This window comes from Gymnoscopelus braueri (genome assembly GCF_963280865.1).
Source record: "Gymnoscopelus braueri genome assembly, chromosome: 2".
NCBI lineage: Eukaryota > Metazoa > Chordata > Actinopteri > Myctophiformes > Myctophidae > Gymnoscopelus > Gymnoscopelus braueri.
Window position 1 is genome coordinate 59,733,691 of NC_137604.1, and position 17,015 is coordinate 59,750,705.

General features: G+C 41.5%; 1 protein-coding gene across 1 annotated transcript; it reads right to left on the reverse strand.

Moving 5' to 3' along the window:
- Positions 1-1,661: 1,661 nt before the first annotated feature.
- On the reverse strand, positions 1,662-15,942 carry LOC308106242 (serine/threonine-protein kinase PLK1-like; the record flags this gene model as incomplete). The annotated part of the gene is made up of 15 exons (XM_080457298.1): positions 1,662-1,838; positions 2,859-3,053; positions 3,395-3,549; positions 4,260-4,345; positions 8,641-8,882; positions 10,747-10,926; positions 11,889-12,043; positions 12,288-12,444; positions 12,733-12,811; positions 13,489-13,531; positions 13,621-13,840; positions 14,080-14,173; positions 14,369-14,513; positions 14,986-15,154; positions 15,610-15,942. 15 exons carry the CDS (start codon positions 15,940-15,942, stop codon positions 1,662-1,664), a joined length of 2,430 nt encoding a protein of 809 aa, XP_080313424.1.
- Positions 15,943-17,015: the final 1,073 nt, after the last annotated feature.

The following is a 17,015-nucleotide window of genomic DNA, read 5'->3' on the forward strand; positions in this document are numbered from 1 at the left end:
TAAAAAATGTTTGCTTTAAAAATATATCTATTCTATTCTATTTTTTTTTAAATAGCAGATCTACAAGCTCATAGCTGGTCATAGCTATGAGCTTGTATATCTGCTATTTTTGAATAGCCAGAGAAATCTAAAAATGACAGATGCGTTCCTGGTCTAAATGGGTTAAAGGTGTGGTACAGAGTTTGATGCTGACCACATGTTCATGTTCTGAACCTTTCTTTGCAGTGATGCATTTGTGACTGAATACCACTTTTGTTTTGGGAGGGGGGATTTTAAATGCTGCTCTTTTGACTGTAATATACCGTTTCCGTACTTAAATTCTTGTATTTGTTATTGATATTTAAAAACTAAAAAAGATGACTACTGTTTAGGAAATCTTAAATCTTTTTTTTAATAAAATAACTCGATATAAAATGTTTGTACATTCTGTGTTAAGTTAAAAATAGGTATGATACAACAAGCCAAATGTTAACGGTTAAAATAGATAGGAGATTGAAAATAAATAATAAACATATTCTAGTAAGGCTCTCAGGCTCCAAATTTAAAATGCACTATTGTGTTAAGTGAGCCACCAGACTAAAGGTAGGTAAAGCCACAGAAATTGTGTAAAACTGTTTAGTATTTTAGAGGCAACATGAACATTAAATTAACTGTTTAGCTGCCCAAGCTTAGAGCTTACAGTATTTCTGAATGACACAATACTGGTCTTCTAATTCAGTGATTCTCAACCTGGTCTGGACCCCCTGGGGGTCCCTCCCCACATGATTTGTTTTTCAGTAAAGTGACCATTTAGATTTTTAATACCTAAACCAGAAGAAATTAAATTAAAAAAGACCAATACGCATCAAACGTAATCAACACACTATACTGTAAAAATGAAATATTGTCCAAATTGTCAAATAAAATAAAGAGGCAATTTTTTTTTAATCGCTGATCTACAACCTCACGACGTCACGAGGCATTGTGAGCTTGTAGACCAGCTATTTTCACAATATGTATCTGTGGAACCGAGTCAAGCTAAATGTAATGCCTCAACTCCTACAATTCCAAGTGCTTGTCAGGGTGGGGGGTCCCCATTTCAAATATTATTTTGGGGGGCCCCAGTTCAAATAGGATTATTTTGGGGGGTCCCCAGTTCAAATAGGATTATTTTGGGGGGTCCCCAGTTCAAATAGGATTATTTTGGGGGGGTCCCGGCCTGAAAAGGTTGAGAACTACTGGTGTCATTTATGGTACTGGTAGTGTCCTACAGGAGCTGTAATGACTGTCTATGTCCTGTAGAAGGAGCCAAATGCTCAGTTTCTGAGATTTTTGTCAACGGAGTATGATATCCTTACCAATATGCAGTGGTGTAAAGTAACTAAGAACATTTACTCAAGTACTGTGCTTAAGTACAATTTTGAGGTACTTTTACTTTACAGGAGTACTTCCAATTTTAAATACTTTTCTATTGTGTGTCCACACCCGATCTAGACAGCAAAAAAAACATTACAAATTAACTTCAACACTACTTACTTGAGAAATGTGCCCAAACAAACAACCAGTTATTTACATTGTTCAAACTCTTTTATTTGAAAGTGATTGAAACATCTTTACAAAACAGGCCTTGGAAGCAAGACAATATATTTTTTCATAGGTAGAGCGGAAAGCTTGTAGCCAGCTCAGCGGTGTCTCAGCAGTTTCTTGACCAGGTGCTTGGCATAGCGTATTCGTCTGACCAGCCACCTGCTGCAGCCACACTCCTCCAGCAGGGGGAGCCTGTACGTGCGGAAGACCTGCCCGTCATCTATGTAGGTCACAGAGGCCGTCAGTGGGCAGAAGATCAGCTTGGTGTGGTCCTGGAAGAGACGTAGTAAAGAAAGGATCAGTGTATGTGTCCACTAGGGCAGTGGTTACCAAGGGGGGTCCCCAAATGATTTTGGGGACTCCCCAGAGGATTAGCTTAATGTGCAACATTGTTTTCTCACTCAACAGTAAACAAACCAACATACAGTATTGATTGATTGAATATTTAGACAGAAATGTAAAAACAGCACGAGTACAGTCAAACACTTTGTCTAAAAGGATAGATGTTTCCATTGGGCTTCTAGGTATTCAATTCATCAACATATAAAATAGCACCAAACATTCAATATCATCACAAATATAAAACTATATCTACAGAGTAGAGAAAAAAAGGGGAGGTCGCCTGTCTAAGGGAGAAGTGATAATTACCTTCCCATTTGGCCTCCTGAAAGGTGAATTTTCAGGGCTGTTTTAAAGGAAGCCAGTGATCTAAATTTTGGATGGGCTCAGGGCGTTCCACACTTGGGTGGCAGTTCTGTAGAAGGAGAATTTACCCATGTTTGTTCTATAGGTGGGTGGTACCAGATCGTTGTTTACGCTCCCTATAGTATTGTGGCTGTCGCAAATGTTTTGGAGGTATTTAGTCAGATATGCGGGTATTGAGGGCAGAGTCGCATTGACTATTTTGAAAGCCAATCCCATTCTTAGTTGTTTAACCCTGTCTTCTACTAGTGTATACAGTATAAGTGTATACAGGATATCTGCACATTTCTAAAGTTACAATTTAATGACTTTAATACCAAATTGGCCAAATTGTCAAATATTACAAAAGAGGCAAACATTGTGAAAATAGACGATCTACAAGCTCACAATTGTGAGCTTATAGTTCGGCTATTTTCACAATATTTATCTGTGGAACCGAGTCAAACTAAATGTAATGCCTACAATTGTTGCCTACAAGTGCTTGTCAGGGTGGCGGGTCCCCAGTTCAAATATGATTATTTTGGGGGGGTCGCGGCCCGAACCGTTTGGGGAAACCTTGCTCTATGGATAATATAGCGACGTTTACCAACCCGGAAGAAGTTAATCTGGACCGCACCGTTAGAGAGGTACAGCGCGATGGCTCTCTTGCTCCTGAACCAGTGGGCGAGGTAGTGCAGCTGCCACGGCAGGCGAACCAGCACGTCCCTGTCCTGAGGCGCCATGTTGGCACCGGCCTCGTCAAGGTGAGCGCTCATGTAGCTACAGAAGTATTTGAGCAAAATTATCTGCAAGAGGAGAGAGCCGAAAGACAGCAAACAAGGAAGAGATAAAGAGATGAAGATGATCATAATAGGGATGCAAATTATCAATTAATTCATTAATTGAAAGTTGATAACCTTATTATCGATTAATTGATAAGCAGCCAAAAGGAAAATTCTTGTCCGAAACTTGTGATTGTAGAGATTCAGGTGTCACAGCATTAACAGCAGCCAGTAAGAATGAAACACAGGACAGGAAGAAGAGCAAGTGTCATGGCTACACACGTTTAGTTTCCTGCCAGTATTATTTATGCTATAGTAATATTTTAAATGGGTTAGTGTTGAGGAGGACAGAGATAACCACTGACCTTCTTGGTGAGCATGTCGGGGTATGAGCGTACAGTGACGAAGAACTTGGCGCCCTTGTTGTCAATGTACTGCAGGCTGTCTCCGTCCGCATACATCATCAAACGGGTGTAGTCGTTGAAGAGCACACCCACGCTGTTGTCACACAGCTGGTAGCCTGGAACAAACATCAAAACATCTGAGTACTTTTTCCACCACTGGTGAAATGAATCAACATTGGGGAACAAACTGGGCACAGGACCTGTCTTACCTAGCCCGAATCTAGAAGAGTAGTCCACCCATTTGCTGATCCAGAATTTGGGGATACAAGCAGGATCCTCTGCCTCTTCTGAAAGTGCGCACGCACGCACACGCACACACACACACACACACACACACACACACACACACACACACACACACACACACAATTACAGTCATAACATTCACAATGTTCTCACAATTCAATAATGGGTTCAGTGATCAGATGAGACATGATGCTCTTCTGAAACCCAGACATCTGAGGGGACATGGCAAATAGGGTTGGTATCCTTTAGGATTGTAACGATTCCGGTTATTTAACGATTCCCTCTTAACAGTTCGATTCGACTTAGGGGTTTCCAAATGGACCCTTACAGGTCTGTAACTCTGAGAGTGTACAAATGGACCCTTATGGATCCATTTTGGTTCCATGTGTACACTCTCATGTGAGTTACTGTATGGTTGTCCTTGAAATTAAAACGTTTGAGAACCACTAGTATTGTAATTGTATAGCAGACGTGAAGTCTACATAACCAGCTCTGACAGTGCGATAAAAAAAACGGTTCTAGGAAACGGTTCCAAATGATCCCAACAACCCTAATGTTCAAAGTGTTTGCTCTCTCTCACCTTGGCGTATGAGCGGCCTCTCAGACGGCTCGGTTGCCAGAAGAGCAGTGATTTGCCGCAACACGGCATGCAGATTGGCAGCCTCCCTGTGAATATATACAGGAATAAGAACTCACTCATACCATTATCTGTAAAGCAGAGGTTCTCAAAGTGGGGTCCGGCCGGAGACCCCCAGGGGTCTCCAGCAAAATGAGTTAATATATATCAAAATGTATAAGTTATATTGAATTAACATATTCTACCATACAGATTGGACACAATTAATTAATTATTCATTAAAAGTTACATAGCCTAGTGCTGCTTTAAATCTGACCAACTTAATGTTAGATTCAATGAACCCCCTAAGGTAGGTTACGGTAAAAACCTGAGAGAACACCTGGTACAACTCTTACATACATTACACATTATACTGTACCTACAGTAGGCCTACCATCCCTTAATACACATTATACTGTACCTAGCCATGGTTCACATGACGGTCGTCTGTCACGAACGTCATGGATTAACTTCAACCTGGTGTTTGCACTTCCTCCATTTCGAACCCGTGCATCTACATAAACGTTCATATTTCAGATATAAAGTGCTTACCTCGTGGCCACGGGTGTTACAATTCTACTCGGGCCCACCTAAGTACCCGTATCTTCCATATTGTTCAATAAGAAGCATTTTAATCCGATCGGTGGCCATTTTCTTATAGAGTTATAATGTATCAGAGTGCAGTACACCTCCCAAACGATAGGGTCTCAGAGTTGGAACCATAAGAAAATTCGCTCAAAATGGCCACCGATCAGATTAAAATGCTCTTTATTGAACAATACAGAAGATACAGGTACGTCTGAGGGCCCGTACAGTATTGTAACATCCATGGTCATGAGATAAGAACTTTATATTTGAAATATGAACGTTTATGTAGATGTACGGGCCGTAAATGGGTAAAGTGAAAACACCAGGTCTAAGTTCATCCATGCCTGTTATGATATGACATGTTTCAGGGCTATAGTGTACCTACAGTAGGCCTACCATCCCAAACCACTTTAGTATTTCATCCTTGGGCCTGGGGGATAATCAATCATCAACATATACATCATCATTACTGCAATTTCAAAACAAATGCGTAGAAATATGTTTTTTCATGTCTCACCCTTGCCCGTATGGTGGTCTGGTTCAGCAACCATAAGTAGGCCTATCTGATAGGCCTACTTATGGTCGCCTATTGCTGTAGTTGAACACATTTAAGCACCATTAGATCGAATTTTGTTGACAATATCACTATAATTCCTTTATTTATTGACTTTACAGGAGACAGACAGACAGACAGACAGACAGACAGACAGACAGGGCTACATGTGTTGGAATCACGGAGACTTGCTTCCTCATCAATCATGGACTATTAAATGTTGACATTTAGGCTATTAACATGTTTTGTGTTAAATCGACCTCTACTTCACGCATATCCAGATCAAGTAGTTTTTATGAGAGCTGATTTATTTGATCTATCATTCACAACGTACCTGTGATGCATAGTGATGGTGAACAGGACACAGAGCTTCTGTTCTGGTGATGAAAGTTATGACAACATGTAAACCTGGAGTCCTGAACTAACCCTGATACTGTCCAGTGGTGGGAAAAGTACTCAAATGTTTTACTTAAGTAAAAGTTTCAATACTGCAAAGTAGAAATACTCTGTTAAGAGTAAAAGTCCTGTATTAAAAATTTACTTGAGTAAAAGTACAAAAGTATTGGTATCAAAATGTACTTAAAGTACAAAAGTAAAAGTACTCATTGTACATAATGTCCCATTTCACAAGTTCAAAATCAATGTAGAAAAAATCTTTTGAAAATAGCAGATCTACAAGCTCACAATGCATCGCATCGTGATGCATTGTGAGCTTGTAGATCTGCTATTTTCAAATGGCCGAAATATATATAGAGCTGAAGTGGTTATATGTTTTGTAATAATAATTGGAATCTACAAAGTAATTAGTAGCTAAAGTTTTCAAATAATTGTAGTGAAGTAAAAGTACAATATTTGTCTCTGAGATGTAGTGGAGTAGAAATAAAAGTATTCAAAGTAAAGTATTTTTTACTTTACTGGAGTAAAGTAAAAAAAATACCTCAAATTGTACTTAAGTACAGTACTTGAATGAATTTACTTAATGGTTACTTTACAGGTGGAGTACAGGATCTGTAATGGCTACCTGTCTCCTGTAGGAGGAGCCAGATGCTGCAGTTTGATTTTAAAATATGGTTCAGAATGAGATTGTTTTTCCAGGAGGCTACAGGTTCAAGGAAAGGCTGTATTTATTGTCACAATCTTGTGCACGTAAAGAGTAAAACTTGTTTTTTGTACAGTACAATCCCGATACATGGGCATTTAATGTCTACACCAACTTGCAGTGGTGGACAAAGTACTCCAGTACTTGAGTAAAAAGTACAGATACTCCTGGTCAAATTTACTCCACTACAAGTAAAAGTAGCTCAGTCAAAATGTTACTCAAGTAAGAGTACAAAAGTAATTGCTTTTAAATATACTTAAGTATTCAATATAGTATTTTATATGTTGATAAATTGAATACCTAGGACCCCAATGGAAACAAGACCGCAAGGTGTTAAATCCGTTTAGACAAAGTGTTTGACTGTACTCGTGCTGTTTTTACATTTCCGTCTACTAAAATATTCAATCAATCAAAAAGGTCAGGGAGGTGACGTGACCTTGACTGCCTTGTAGGTCGTCACCAGTGTTTTGAACTGAATGAAGCGTCTTTGAGCAAGGCACTGAAGCCCTAACTGCTGCAGATAAAGAAGTTTTGTTAAGAGTTACAATTATACTGTGTAATTATACACATTATAATGTGTAATTTACACATTCTTTTGGAAATAAAAGGATTAATCCTGTCAATCAGTGTGATTGACAGGAGAGATGACCAGAGGAGCAGAGTTTGTACCATTACGGTTGATACATGGATTGAAGTATGGATAGAGTCTCTCAGTGAAGGTGCAGCCAGTGAAAGAGTAGAGATGCACTCTGGTCTCCACATCATAAAAGGAGACCAGACCCTCCTCATAATCCACAAACACTCCCACTTTCTGGAGCTCCAGTTTTACAGGGAGGAGGACAGCATATGGTTCAGCAGAGGCCTTGTACTTATTTCCATTCCTCAACACTATAGTCCAGTAACCATCGTTGGGACTCAGACAGATGTTTCCCTTCCTGTTGATGGACTCTCTGACCACTCCTAGATCCCACTCAGTCTTCCCTTTAACCTGAACCTCATCGTAAAACCTTCCTGAGAAGCTTTGTTTTCCTAAAGACACACAGGCACATGTACAGAATCTCTCTTTTGTTGTCTGGTAGATTCTTCCGTACATTTCCAACACTCACTTGTTTTCCATCCTCAGACAGGATGAGTCTCCAGTGTGCTGTACGGAGTTACATCCACCTCATATTGCTGGATCCTCCTCATCTCAGCATCACACAGCTTGTTCTCGATCTCTTGACTGAGTGTCTTCTCCAGCTGTCTAGAACTGTCCCAAACAGTGACATGAAATCATTTGAAAATAGCAGATCTACAAGCTCACAAACGCATTGTGAGCTTGTAGATCGGCTATTTTCAAATGGCCGAAATGTATATAGGGCTGAAGGGGTTCATGTATGTTTTGTAATGATAATGAAAATCTACAAAGTAACTAAAGTTTTCAAATAATTGTAATGGAGTAAAAGTACAAAATTTGCCTCTGAGATGTAGTGGAGTAGAAGTCAAAGTATTGGAAATTGGAAATAGGCTACTCAAGTAAAGTACAAATACCTCAAAATCTTACTTAAGTACAGTACTTAAGTAAATGTACTTTGTTTCCACCACTGGTAAATATAGTATATTTTGCTGCTATTGGTGTTGTTACTGATATGTGATGGTGTGTAGCATATGTTCTAAAACATGCTAAATAACTTTACTCCTATACAGTACACCCATACAAGATGTAACAATACAGAAACCTTGAACTAGTATGATTACTAGATTAACATCATCTACATTTCTTTTGCATTCTAAGTGTAAAAGAAGGGGGTCGAGTGCCCTGCAGTAGCCATGTTCAATGCTGGTGAAGCAGCATTTCACTACTATGCACCACAAACCTGGAACAATATTTCAGCTTACTTAGACAATCCCCAACCATAGCCGTTTTTAAGTCCAAATTAAAAACAGCTATCATTTGTGTCCACCAGCTATTACAAAAGTTACATGAACGGCCAACATAACTTCCTTGAGTATTGTAAACATGCCTAAACAAACCAGTTATTTATATTGAGTAGAATTCTCTTTAATTAAAAAATACAAAATTTTAAATACATTTAAAATTAAACATGGAACTTTTTACATTTTACAAAATAACACAAATTGGCTTCTCATTTGGCTCCTCATTTGGCTCCTCATCTCCAAGGGCTGCAGAGCCCTTGGAGCTCAGCAGCTTGACCACCATCTGCTTGGCGTAGCGCATCCTGGTGGCCAGCTCCCTGCTGCAGCCAAACTCCTCCAGTAAGGACAGCTTGTAGGTGCGGAAGACTTGCCACTCGTCGACATGCGTCACCGCAGCCATCAGGGGGCAGAGGATCAGCTTGGCATGGTCCTGGAGGAGATGAAAACAATGTCATTTAATGTATTACGCCAAGTGCAATGCGTGACACAGCGTGGAAAGGAAACCCCCACACTGGCGCTGTGTCTCCTAAACAATCTCAGGGGTGGGCAACTTTGATGATGGCGAAGGCCACTATATTTCCACACTCACTCCAGAGGGCCACATTGCATTATAGACTGTCGGGCATAGAAGATCTTTGCCTCTGCCACCAGGGGGGGGGGGAAATATATGAACATATATGTTTTTATATTATGCAACATGTATGTTTATCATATATGTGACATACGAAATTGGCCGCCTGCATACATGTCTCTACTCTCTATACTATACTTACTATATGTACATATATCCATATATGTGGACATATTTCCTATATATCCACATATATGAACCTGAATATGGTATACATGCAGCATATATTCTGCATATACTTGCCATATATTGGCCAAAACAATCTATAAAAATAAAATTTAAAAAATCGTCGCCACCGGGGGGGGGGGGCAAGTGCCCCCCATGCCCCCCCTAAAAATCGCCTATGCTGCCGGGCCAGTCAATGTCACACAAAAATAGCCGATCTACAAGCTCAAAACGTGTTGCAGTTCGACACATTTTGAGCTTGTAGATCGGCTATTTTTGACAATTTTGCTATTACTGAATTGGAATCCTGAAAAGTAACATTTTTATTTAATTTCAAATTCATATAGTTATACTTATGTTAACTTTATGAACTAAAATACAAATACATTGGACAAAGAAAATATAATTTTAATACTAGTATCAGTATTCCGATATTAGCCTGCGGGCCGCATTAAGTGAGCCTGCGGGCCGCATTAAGCCACATGCGGCCCCACCGCCCCAAACTGTATTCCATTTATTGCCACAAATGGAATACAGTTAAGCTTGGCGTTAAAGCTCCGCTCTTGGGAGAATATTCACTGAATTTTGTCGAAGCAGCCTGCTAAGCATATATTCAGGGAATGCTTAAGCAAAAAAAAAAATCACACCCTGTGTGAAGTGGGCGGTGTCTTGCTAGCTAACACAATACTGAATGGAGTCAACCAATCATGTACAAAAGATAAATACATTTATTGAAACACTCTTTATGATGGACGAAACCATAACTTAAAAAAAACAAATATGTTTTTTTTAAAGTTATGGTTTCTTATATAGGGCTATGCACATGTGTCATGTGACACTGGCCAAACACAGTCCTGATTAGATTGTGATTGGCCAATCACGGTGCAGGGTTAGGCGGGGTAAATTTTTGGCCAATCACAGCGCAGGATAATTGTACAAATTTCCAAACCTCACTTATAGGGGCGGCCAAAAAAGGGATACAATGTCAACAATAAGCAGTAGGCTACATTGACGCAGATATACATGATAATCACAAGTATTTGAGCCTATGCCAGACTCTAATCAAAAGGTGGAGGCTGGGGTGGAGGAGGAGCTAGCAGAATGCATTGGTTCAGCAACCAAGAAAGACCTAGAGAATTCGAACCATATTTAAAGGAAACTCTTTGCTAATGCGTGAGCTGTGATTGGATAATGAGTGTGTGACGTAATGACCAGCAGTGCTGTGAATGGGGAATAGAAAGCTGATGTTCACGTCAGCTGACTGACAGCTAGTTACAGCTTTGGCGTGCAAGACTTCCGTGTCCTGCAAGAACTAACGCTATGCTTCATTTGGTCTGACATTACTCTTTGGATGCAGTGACGTTATATGTTGTTGGTCTGACATTACTCTTTGGATGAAGTGAAGTTTATGTTGTTGGTCTGACATTACTCTTTGGATGAAGTGAAGTTTAGGTTGTTGGTCTGACATTACTCTTTGGATGCTGTGACGTTTACCAACCTGGAAGTTAATCTGCACTGTGCCGTTCGACAGGTGCAGCACGATGGCACTCTCGGTCCTGAACCAGTGGGAGAGGTAGGGCAGGCGTGCCAGCTCGTCACCGTCTCTACCTGCCATGTGGGCACCGGCCTTGAGAAGGTGCTCGCTCATGTAGCTACGGAAGTACTTGAGCAACGTTACCTGCAAGAGAGGCGATAAACTAAATAAAGTGATAAGTGATAAGGATTAACAAACATAATATAGGAGACAGAAAAGTGTAAAGACCTCCACAGAGCAAGCTGTAATGCTACGACTAAGGGGCGGCAGTGGCTCAGGGGTAGAGTGGCCGGATGGGAACCGCAAGGTTCACAGTTCGATCCCAGGCTCCCCCAGAGTTAGTGTCGAAGTGTCCTTGAGCAAGACGCTGAACCCTAATTGCTCCCGATGAGCAGATTGGTGCCTTGCATGGTTTCCTCCGCGATTGGTGTATGAATGTAATGCACAATCTATGTAAAGTGCTTTAGATAAAAGTGCCATATAAATGCACCATTTATATTGACCAAATATGACTACTTTAAGAGATCAGCATCGGGTTAACATGAGATCTCAGGTATAAAAGTTGCTTCAAGCATGGAGGAAATGACTCTATACCATACTGGGCGAATAAGTGAACGAATTGAACTCCTTTCCAACTGCCAGTAGACGGGTTTTGAGCCTAGTGTACTTTCAAGCCAGATCATAATATGGCCACAGGCGCTAATATCCAGTATCTGCGCCACGACGTGTTGTGAGCCTGTAGATAGGCTATTTTCAAATAGCCCATGTATAAAATAGGGCTTAAGTGGTTAATGTAGGTTTTATAATATAGTAATTTATATCTGCAAAGTAACTAGTAACTATAGTTTTCAAATAATAGTGGAGTAAGTACAATATTTGCCTTTGAGATGCAGTGGAGTAGAAGAAAAGGTATTGCAAATTGGAAATACTCTAATAAAGTAAAAAGTTACTCAATTGTGCAAGTACAGTACTTAAGTACATGTACTTAGTTACTTTCCACCACTGCCTTAACGACATCTGGCTCCCCGTTTTTGGCTCCATGCCCACCAATAGCAGAGTTAGTAGCATCTTAAATGTTTCAAAAATAGTGTTGGGTCACTACTGACCTTCTTGGTGAGCGTGGCAGGGTACGAGCATACACTGATGTAGCTCTCTGCATTGGTTTCATCAATATACTGCAGGCGCTCCCCATCGGCGTGCATCATCAACCGTGTGTAGTCGTTGAAGCACACACCCACGCTGTCGTCACACAGCATGTAGCCTGGAAAAAAACATCTTTTAAAATACACAATCTTTACAACACACCAAGCAAGGAAGAAATGGCAGAAGGCAATTCTACATTAGAAACGGCACATTATTGCAGTACTGCGACTAGTTATTCTACCCCTGCAAAACACATACAAATTCTCTGTTGCAAAAGGTTTTAACTGATATACATTATGTGAAAGCAGAATATATAAAACATTTAGAAAATATTTTCCCAAAAATGCAGAAGCGTGCCTTACCTAGCCCGTATTTATCAGAGTAGTCGATCCAATTGCTGATCCAGAAGATGGGTATACACGCGGGGTCTTCTGCATCTAATGCAAAACTCCGTTCCAGCTGAAAAGCATCGTTAGAGTCTGCCACATAGGCAGAATGAAAGTTCGGTGTGTCTGCACCCTAAGGGCACGGTCACGCAGCACTTTTATTTTACCTATGGGGCGGAATCTGCCAATGCTTTGTCAATGCATTTGCATTGACAAAGCATTGGCAGATTCCGGCCCATAGGTAAAATAAAAGTGCGGCGTGACCGTGCCCTAAGTCAAGTTTTTAAATAATTGTAGTGGAATAAAAAGTTCCAATATTTTCCTCTGTCATTCTAGTGGAGTAGAAATGGCAAGTATTGTAAAAAAAATATATGTATATACTCAAGAAGAGTAAAGGGGGCCTCTCGGACGGCTTTGTTGCCAGAAAAGCTGTGATTTGCTGTAACATGTCAGTCAGGTTGCAGTCTGGTCCCTCTGGTACATCCCTGCCCGCAATGACCCTGAGAATACAGAACTGACTTAATCAATCTGTACTGGACACTGTCAAAGAACCAGTGGAGAAACCCCTCAACATATCGTTGCCGTCAGGTGGAAACATCGCATCTCCAGATTTTAATTTGTGGGTCGTAAATTAATGCCCTACTTCATCATACTACAGCGATACATAAAAGCATCAAGAGTTGCAGATCCACAAGCTCGAAACGCAGCGCAAAGCACCGCGTTTTGAGCTTGCAGATCTGCAATTGCCATTTTTGTTTCCACAGGACAAACTAGATTAAAAGCAAAACCCTCCCATCTATGCTGAAAAGTCATGTTTACCACTCAATATTCATAACTTATAAAGAACAAACACCACATTGGCATATACTGAGAGACCACAATCTACTGCAGCACCATCCCAATCTGATTTAGCACATTATGCTTGAAAGCAATTGCTGTGGGAGTTATAGTCAATAAAATTGTACTTAAACCCATTAACGCCCTCATGTAGGAAATATATCCCATTTAGATCATTACTTTCCTGGTGGTAAGTCTGTTAAGTATGTTGGCAGATGCGGAAACGTGAATTATCTTACTAGTCAAGTCATTTTTGTTTCGGTCTTTCTTTTTGTTATCTTTCTTCTCTTGGCTAGTGAAGCCTAAATGTATGCTGTATTAAAGAACAGTGATGTTTCACCTTGGTGCAGGGTCATCTTTCACCTCCACCTTTTCTGAACCTCCTGGAAAAATAAGAAAACAGTGGTCAGGACCAACCTTTCTCTAGCACTTGAATACAGTTTCTACCATTGAGTAAAAAAAATAAAAAAACCTTTGTTGTTGAGCGCGGTGAACGGCCGTCTCATCTCCGCCGCTGTGGAATGGGCGATGTAGAAATGCGGGGGCAAAGTGAGGCACGTGGTGGGCAGGTGCGTGGGGACATAGCCCTGCGTGAAGTACTCGTCTGTCTGCAGCTGTGCAACGGTGGGCCTCTGGGAGGGATCAGCGCGCAGCATCCGCTTGATGAGCGAGCCTGCTAATGGGTTGACGTTCTGCAGAGGAGAGGGTTTACAGGTGAGGACAGAGCAAAGGTGATCTCACACACACACAATTCTGGGGAAAAGGGAGGAAAGGCAGTATGTTAAATGGGATGTAGATGTTAAAACGACATTGGCAAAGTTGGTGTTTGGAAAGTTTAATTGTGCTTTAATACACTGGTTCGATTCCAGAGCCCCATGACCTTGGCTTCGCGTCACTCCCCGTCTCGCTCTACTGTGGTGTGCCAACTTACCCAGGGGATGGTATAGATGTTCTTCTTGATCCGGTTGTAGGTCGCCTCCTTAGAGGACGTCTGAAATGGAGCCTTACCCACCAACAGAGTGTATCTGGTAAGAAGACAGGAGGAACGAGGGGTCAATAATTGTACAATTTGTTTTAATTAAACCTTTTTTCTATGATTTCTTATATATTTATCCATCTTCTCTAGTCTTCTTTCATTACCGTTCCCTGAGAGGTTCCATATTATGTGCTTGTGATCTACAATGTTCTACAAAGAAAAAAAACCCACGTTGACAACGTACAGGATGCATCCGAGTGCCCAGACGTCCACCTCGAAGCTGTGGCCCTTCTTCAAAAGCACTTCAGGGGCGATGTAGTTGGGTGTTCCACACAGCGTCATCTTCCTCTCACCATCGTACGTGATCTTAGTTGCCAGGCCAAAGTCCCCTTGTGGAGAGAGATGAAGATTCATGTTAGCTTTCATTCAAATAAGTAACTTTATTAGAAGTATTGGAAACCATTCCTTTGCGAGTTGGGGCTTGCCGTGGTCCGTTAGAGGACAAACAGGCTCGTTATGCATGTGTTATTTGTGATTTTGCTACAGTGTGTGGTTGTGTCATCACGAGAAAAAAAAAAGATAGGCTATCCCCACAGTTCTTTGAACAGTGTGCTGGACCAAATATTCAAGTGAAAATAAGGGAATGTCTGCACACGATATAGCCTACTGCTTTCCCATATTTTGTTTAACCAACAAGAACGTTTCGTCCACGTAAGGGCTTAATCGCCAACCCGATGAAGCCCATGGATGGGCGATACATTGTTCTTTAAATAAAATATGGGAGAGCAGTATATCGTGTTGTGTCATTAGTGAACAATCCATGTGTGGCCCTGGATGTGTCACAGCATGCATTTAACTTACCTATTTTGACCATCATATCGTCGCTGAGGAAGATGTTTCCCAGTTTTAGATCTCTATGGATGACTCTGTTGTCGTGGAGATACCGGCAGCCGTTCAGCAGCTGCATCATGAAGTAACGTGCTTCCGGTTCTGTCACTGCCTTTCGGCGCTTGTGTAGTTCCAGCAGAGACTGTAGACAAGACAATGTTGACATTATTCTTATAACCCTCATGAGGTTTCACATAGCTCGGCAAATATTTTCCACTATGCATGATTCTTACCCTTTCCGCACATCGTATCCAAAAAGTAAAGGTATTCTTCCCTGCTCTCAGATGTTTTATCTTTTAGCGGTCAAGTACTGCAGTACTGCTCCCGTAAGATTGCATTGGGAAAACATTGGCCTCAGGCTGACTAAAAAAAACGATTTAAACGCTTGTTTCAACCCGTCGGTCAGATTTTCTTGAGCGCTAACAGGCACCATAGCAATGTGGGACCTCATCTCGGACCTCATCTCGGCCTATATAGCGGCGGGAGAGGTTCCAAATGGGGCTAGATAAAAGTCAAGACTCAATAAAAACACATCTATGATTGATAGTCTTGATCCAAAGCTATAACACAACGGCTATACACACCAAATCTACATACCCTCTGTCTGCAAAGCTCCAAGACCACAAACACAAAGTCGTCATCATCGAAGGAGCCGTGGAAGCCCACGATGTGCGGGTTGTCCAGGCTCTTGTGGATGGCGATCTCCGAGGTCATCTTCTCCCTCTGGCGCTGCTTCAGGATCCTGGACTTGGCCACGATCTTACCCGCAAACACCTGCTTGGTCTCCATGTCCGTGATCTCGAAGCACTTGGCGAAGCCCCCCTTCCCCAGGAAGCGGCCCCGCTGGTAGCGCTTCTTGGTGCGGGGGTCCACCAGCACGTCTGGGATCTCCTTCAGGGGGGCCGAGGGCTTCGCAACTGCCGCACACATTGTTGTTGGAAAAGTTCGATTGGGTTTTTAAGTAGAACCACAAAAAATAACTTAGTCTAATGACGTTTTTTTTTCAATACAAAAAATCCCGTAAATAACCACAACTGGTGCCTCAAAGCGATTATGTCGTGCTCCTCTATCTCTCTGTGTGCAATCCTCGGTTTAAAATAACACATTATAACACAATTTAAATGTATAAAAGTATTGCAGTCCACAGTTAAAAAAAAAGAAAAAGTAAAATATTCACATCAACAAACAATTAAAAGCCCAGTAATGTCTGCACTGCTGCTGCTCCTCTCTCTCTTCTCATGACAGACAGCTAAAACAACTCCGGCAGGAGGTGCGCTGCTTTAATACTGGTGCCAATCAGCCCACTAATGAGTGGGCGGAGCTTTAAAACTGGTGCCAATCAGCCACTGATGAGTGGGCGGAGCTTTAATACTGGTGCCAATCAGCCACTGATGAGTGGGCGGAGCTTTAATACTGCCCACTGATGGGCCGTGGGCACTCAGTGTGGGAACCAACGCCCATCCTGCTACAATCCCATTAGTAGAGGCCCTAGGAGGGGTCCACGCGCGACTGCTTATTTTTTTTTCTAGTTTTGATTTTTGGCATCCATAGGACCTCTAATATTGGGATTTTGATGATCCCAAGAAAAAAAGTGGTCCCAAGTATGTTTTTTTCAATGTTTTATTACCCCTATGAGACCTGGGAGATGGCTGGCTGGAACGCCGGCGAGAGTGTCTTTCGGAGACTGTGGAACGCTCAAATTTAGACGTAGCCCAAAGATAGAGATACCCTTTGATTCCAGACAACCTCAGGTTATCAATGAGACCAACCTTTTCATGCTACGTTGTCGGGAAGGGGGCTAAATACCTAATGATTCAAAGTTAAGACAACATTTTGGCGAGGGAAAAACGACCATCACCATATTCCAAATGGTCCCTTGAGCTGTCACCTCAATATATGTGAATGGAAATGGGTTAAATGGATACCTACAACCCTCCCCTGTACAGACATGTCAAATTTATGCCAATCTCATGCAGTTTTGGGCAAGAACCATGCAGTGTTTT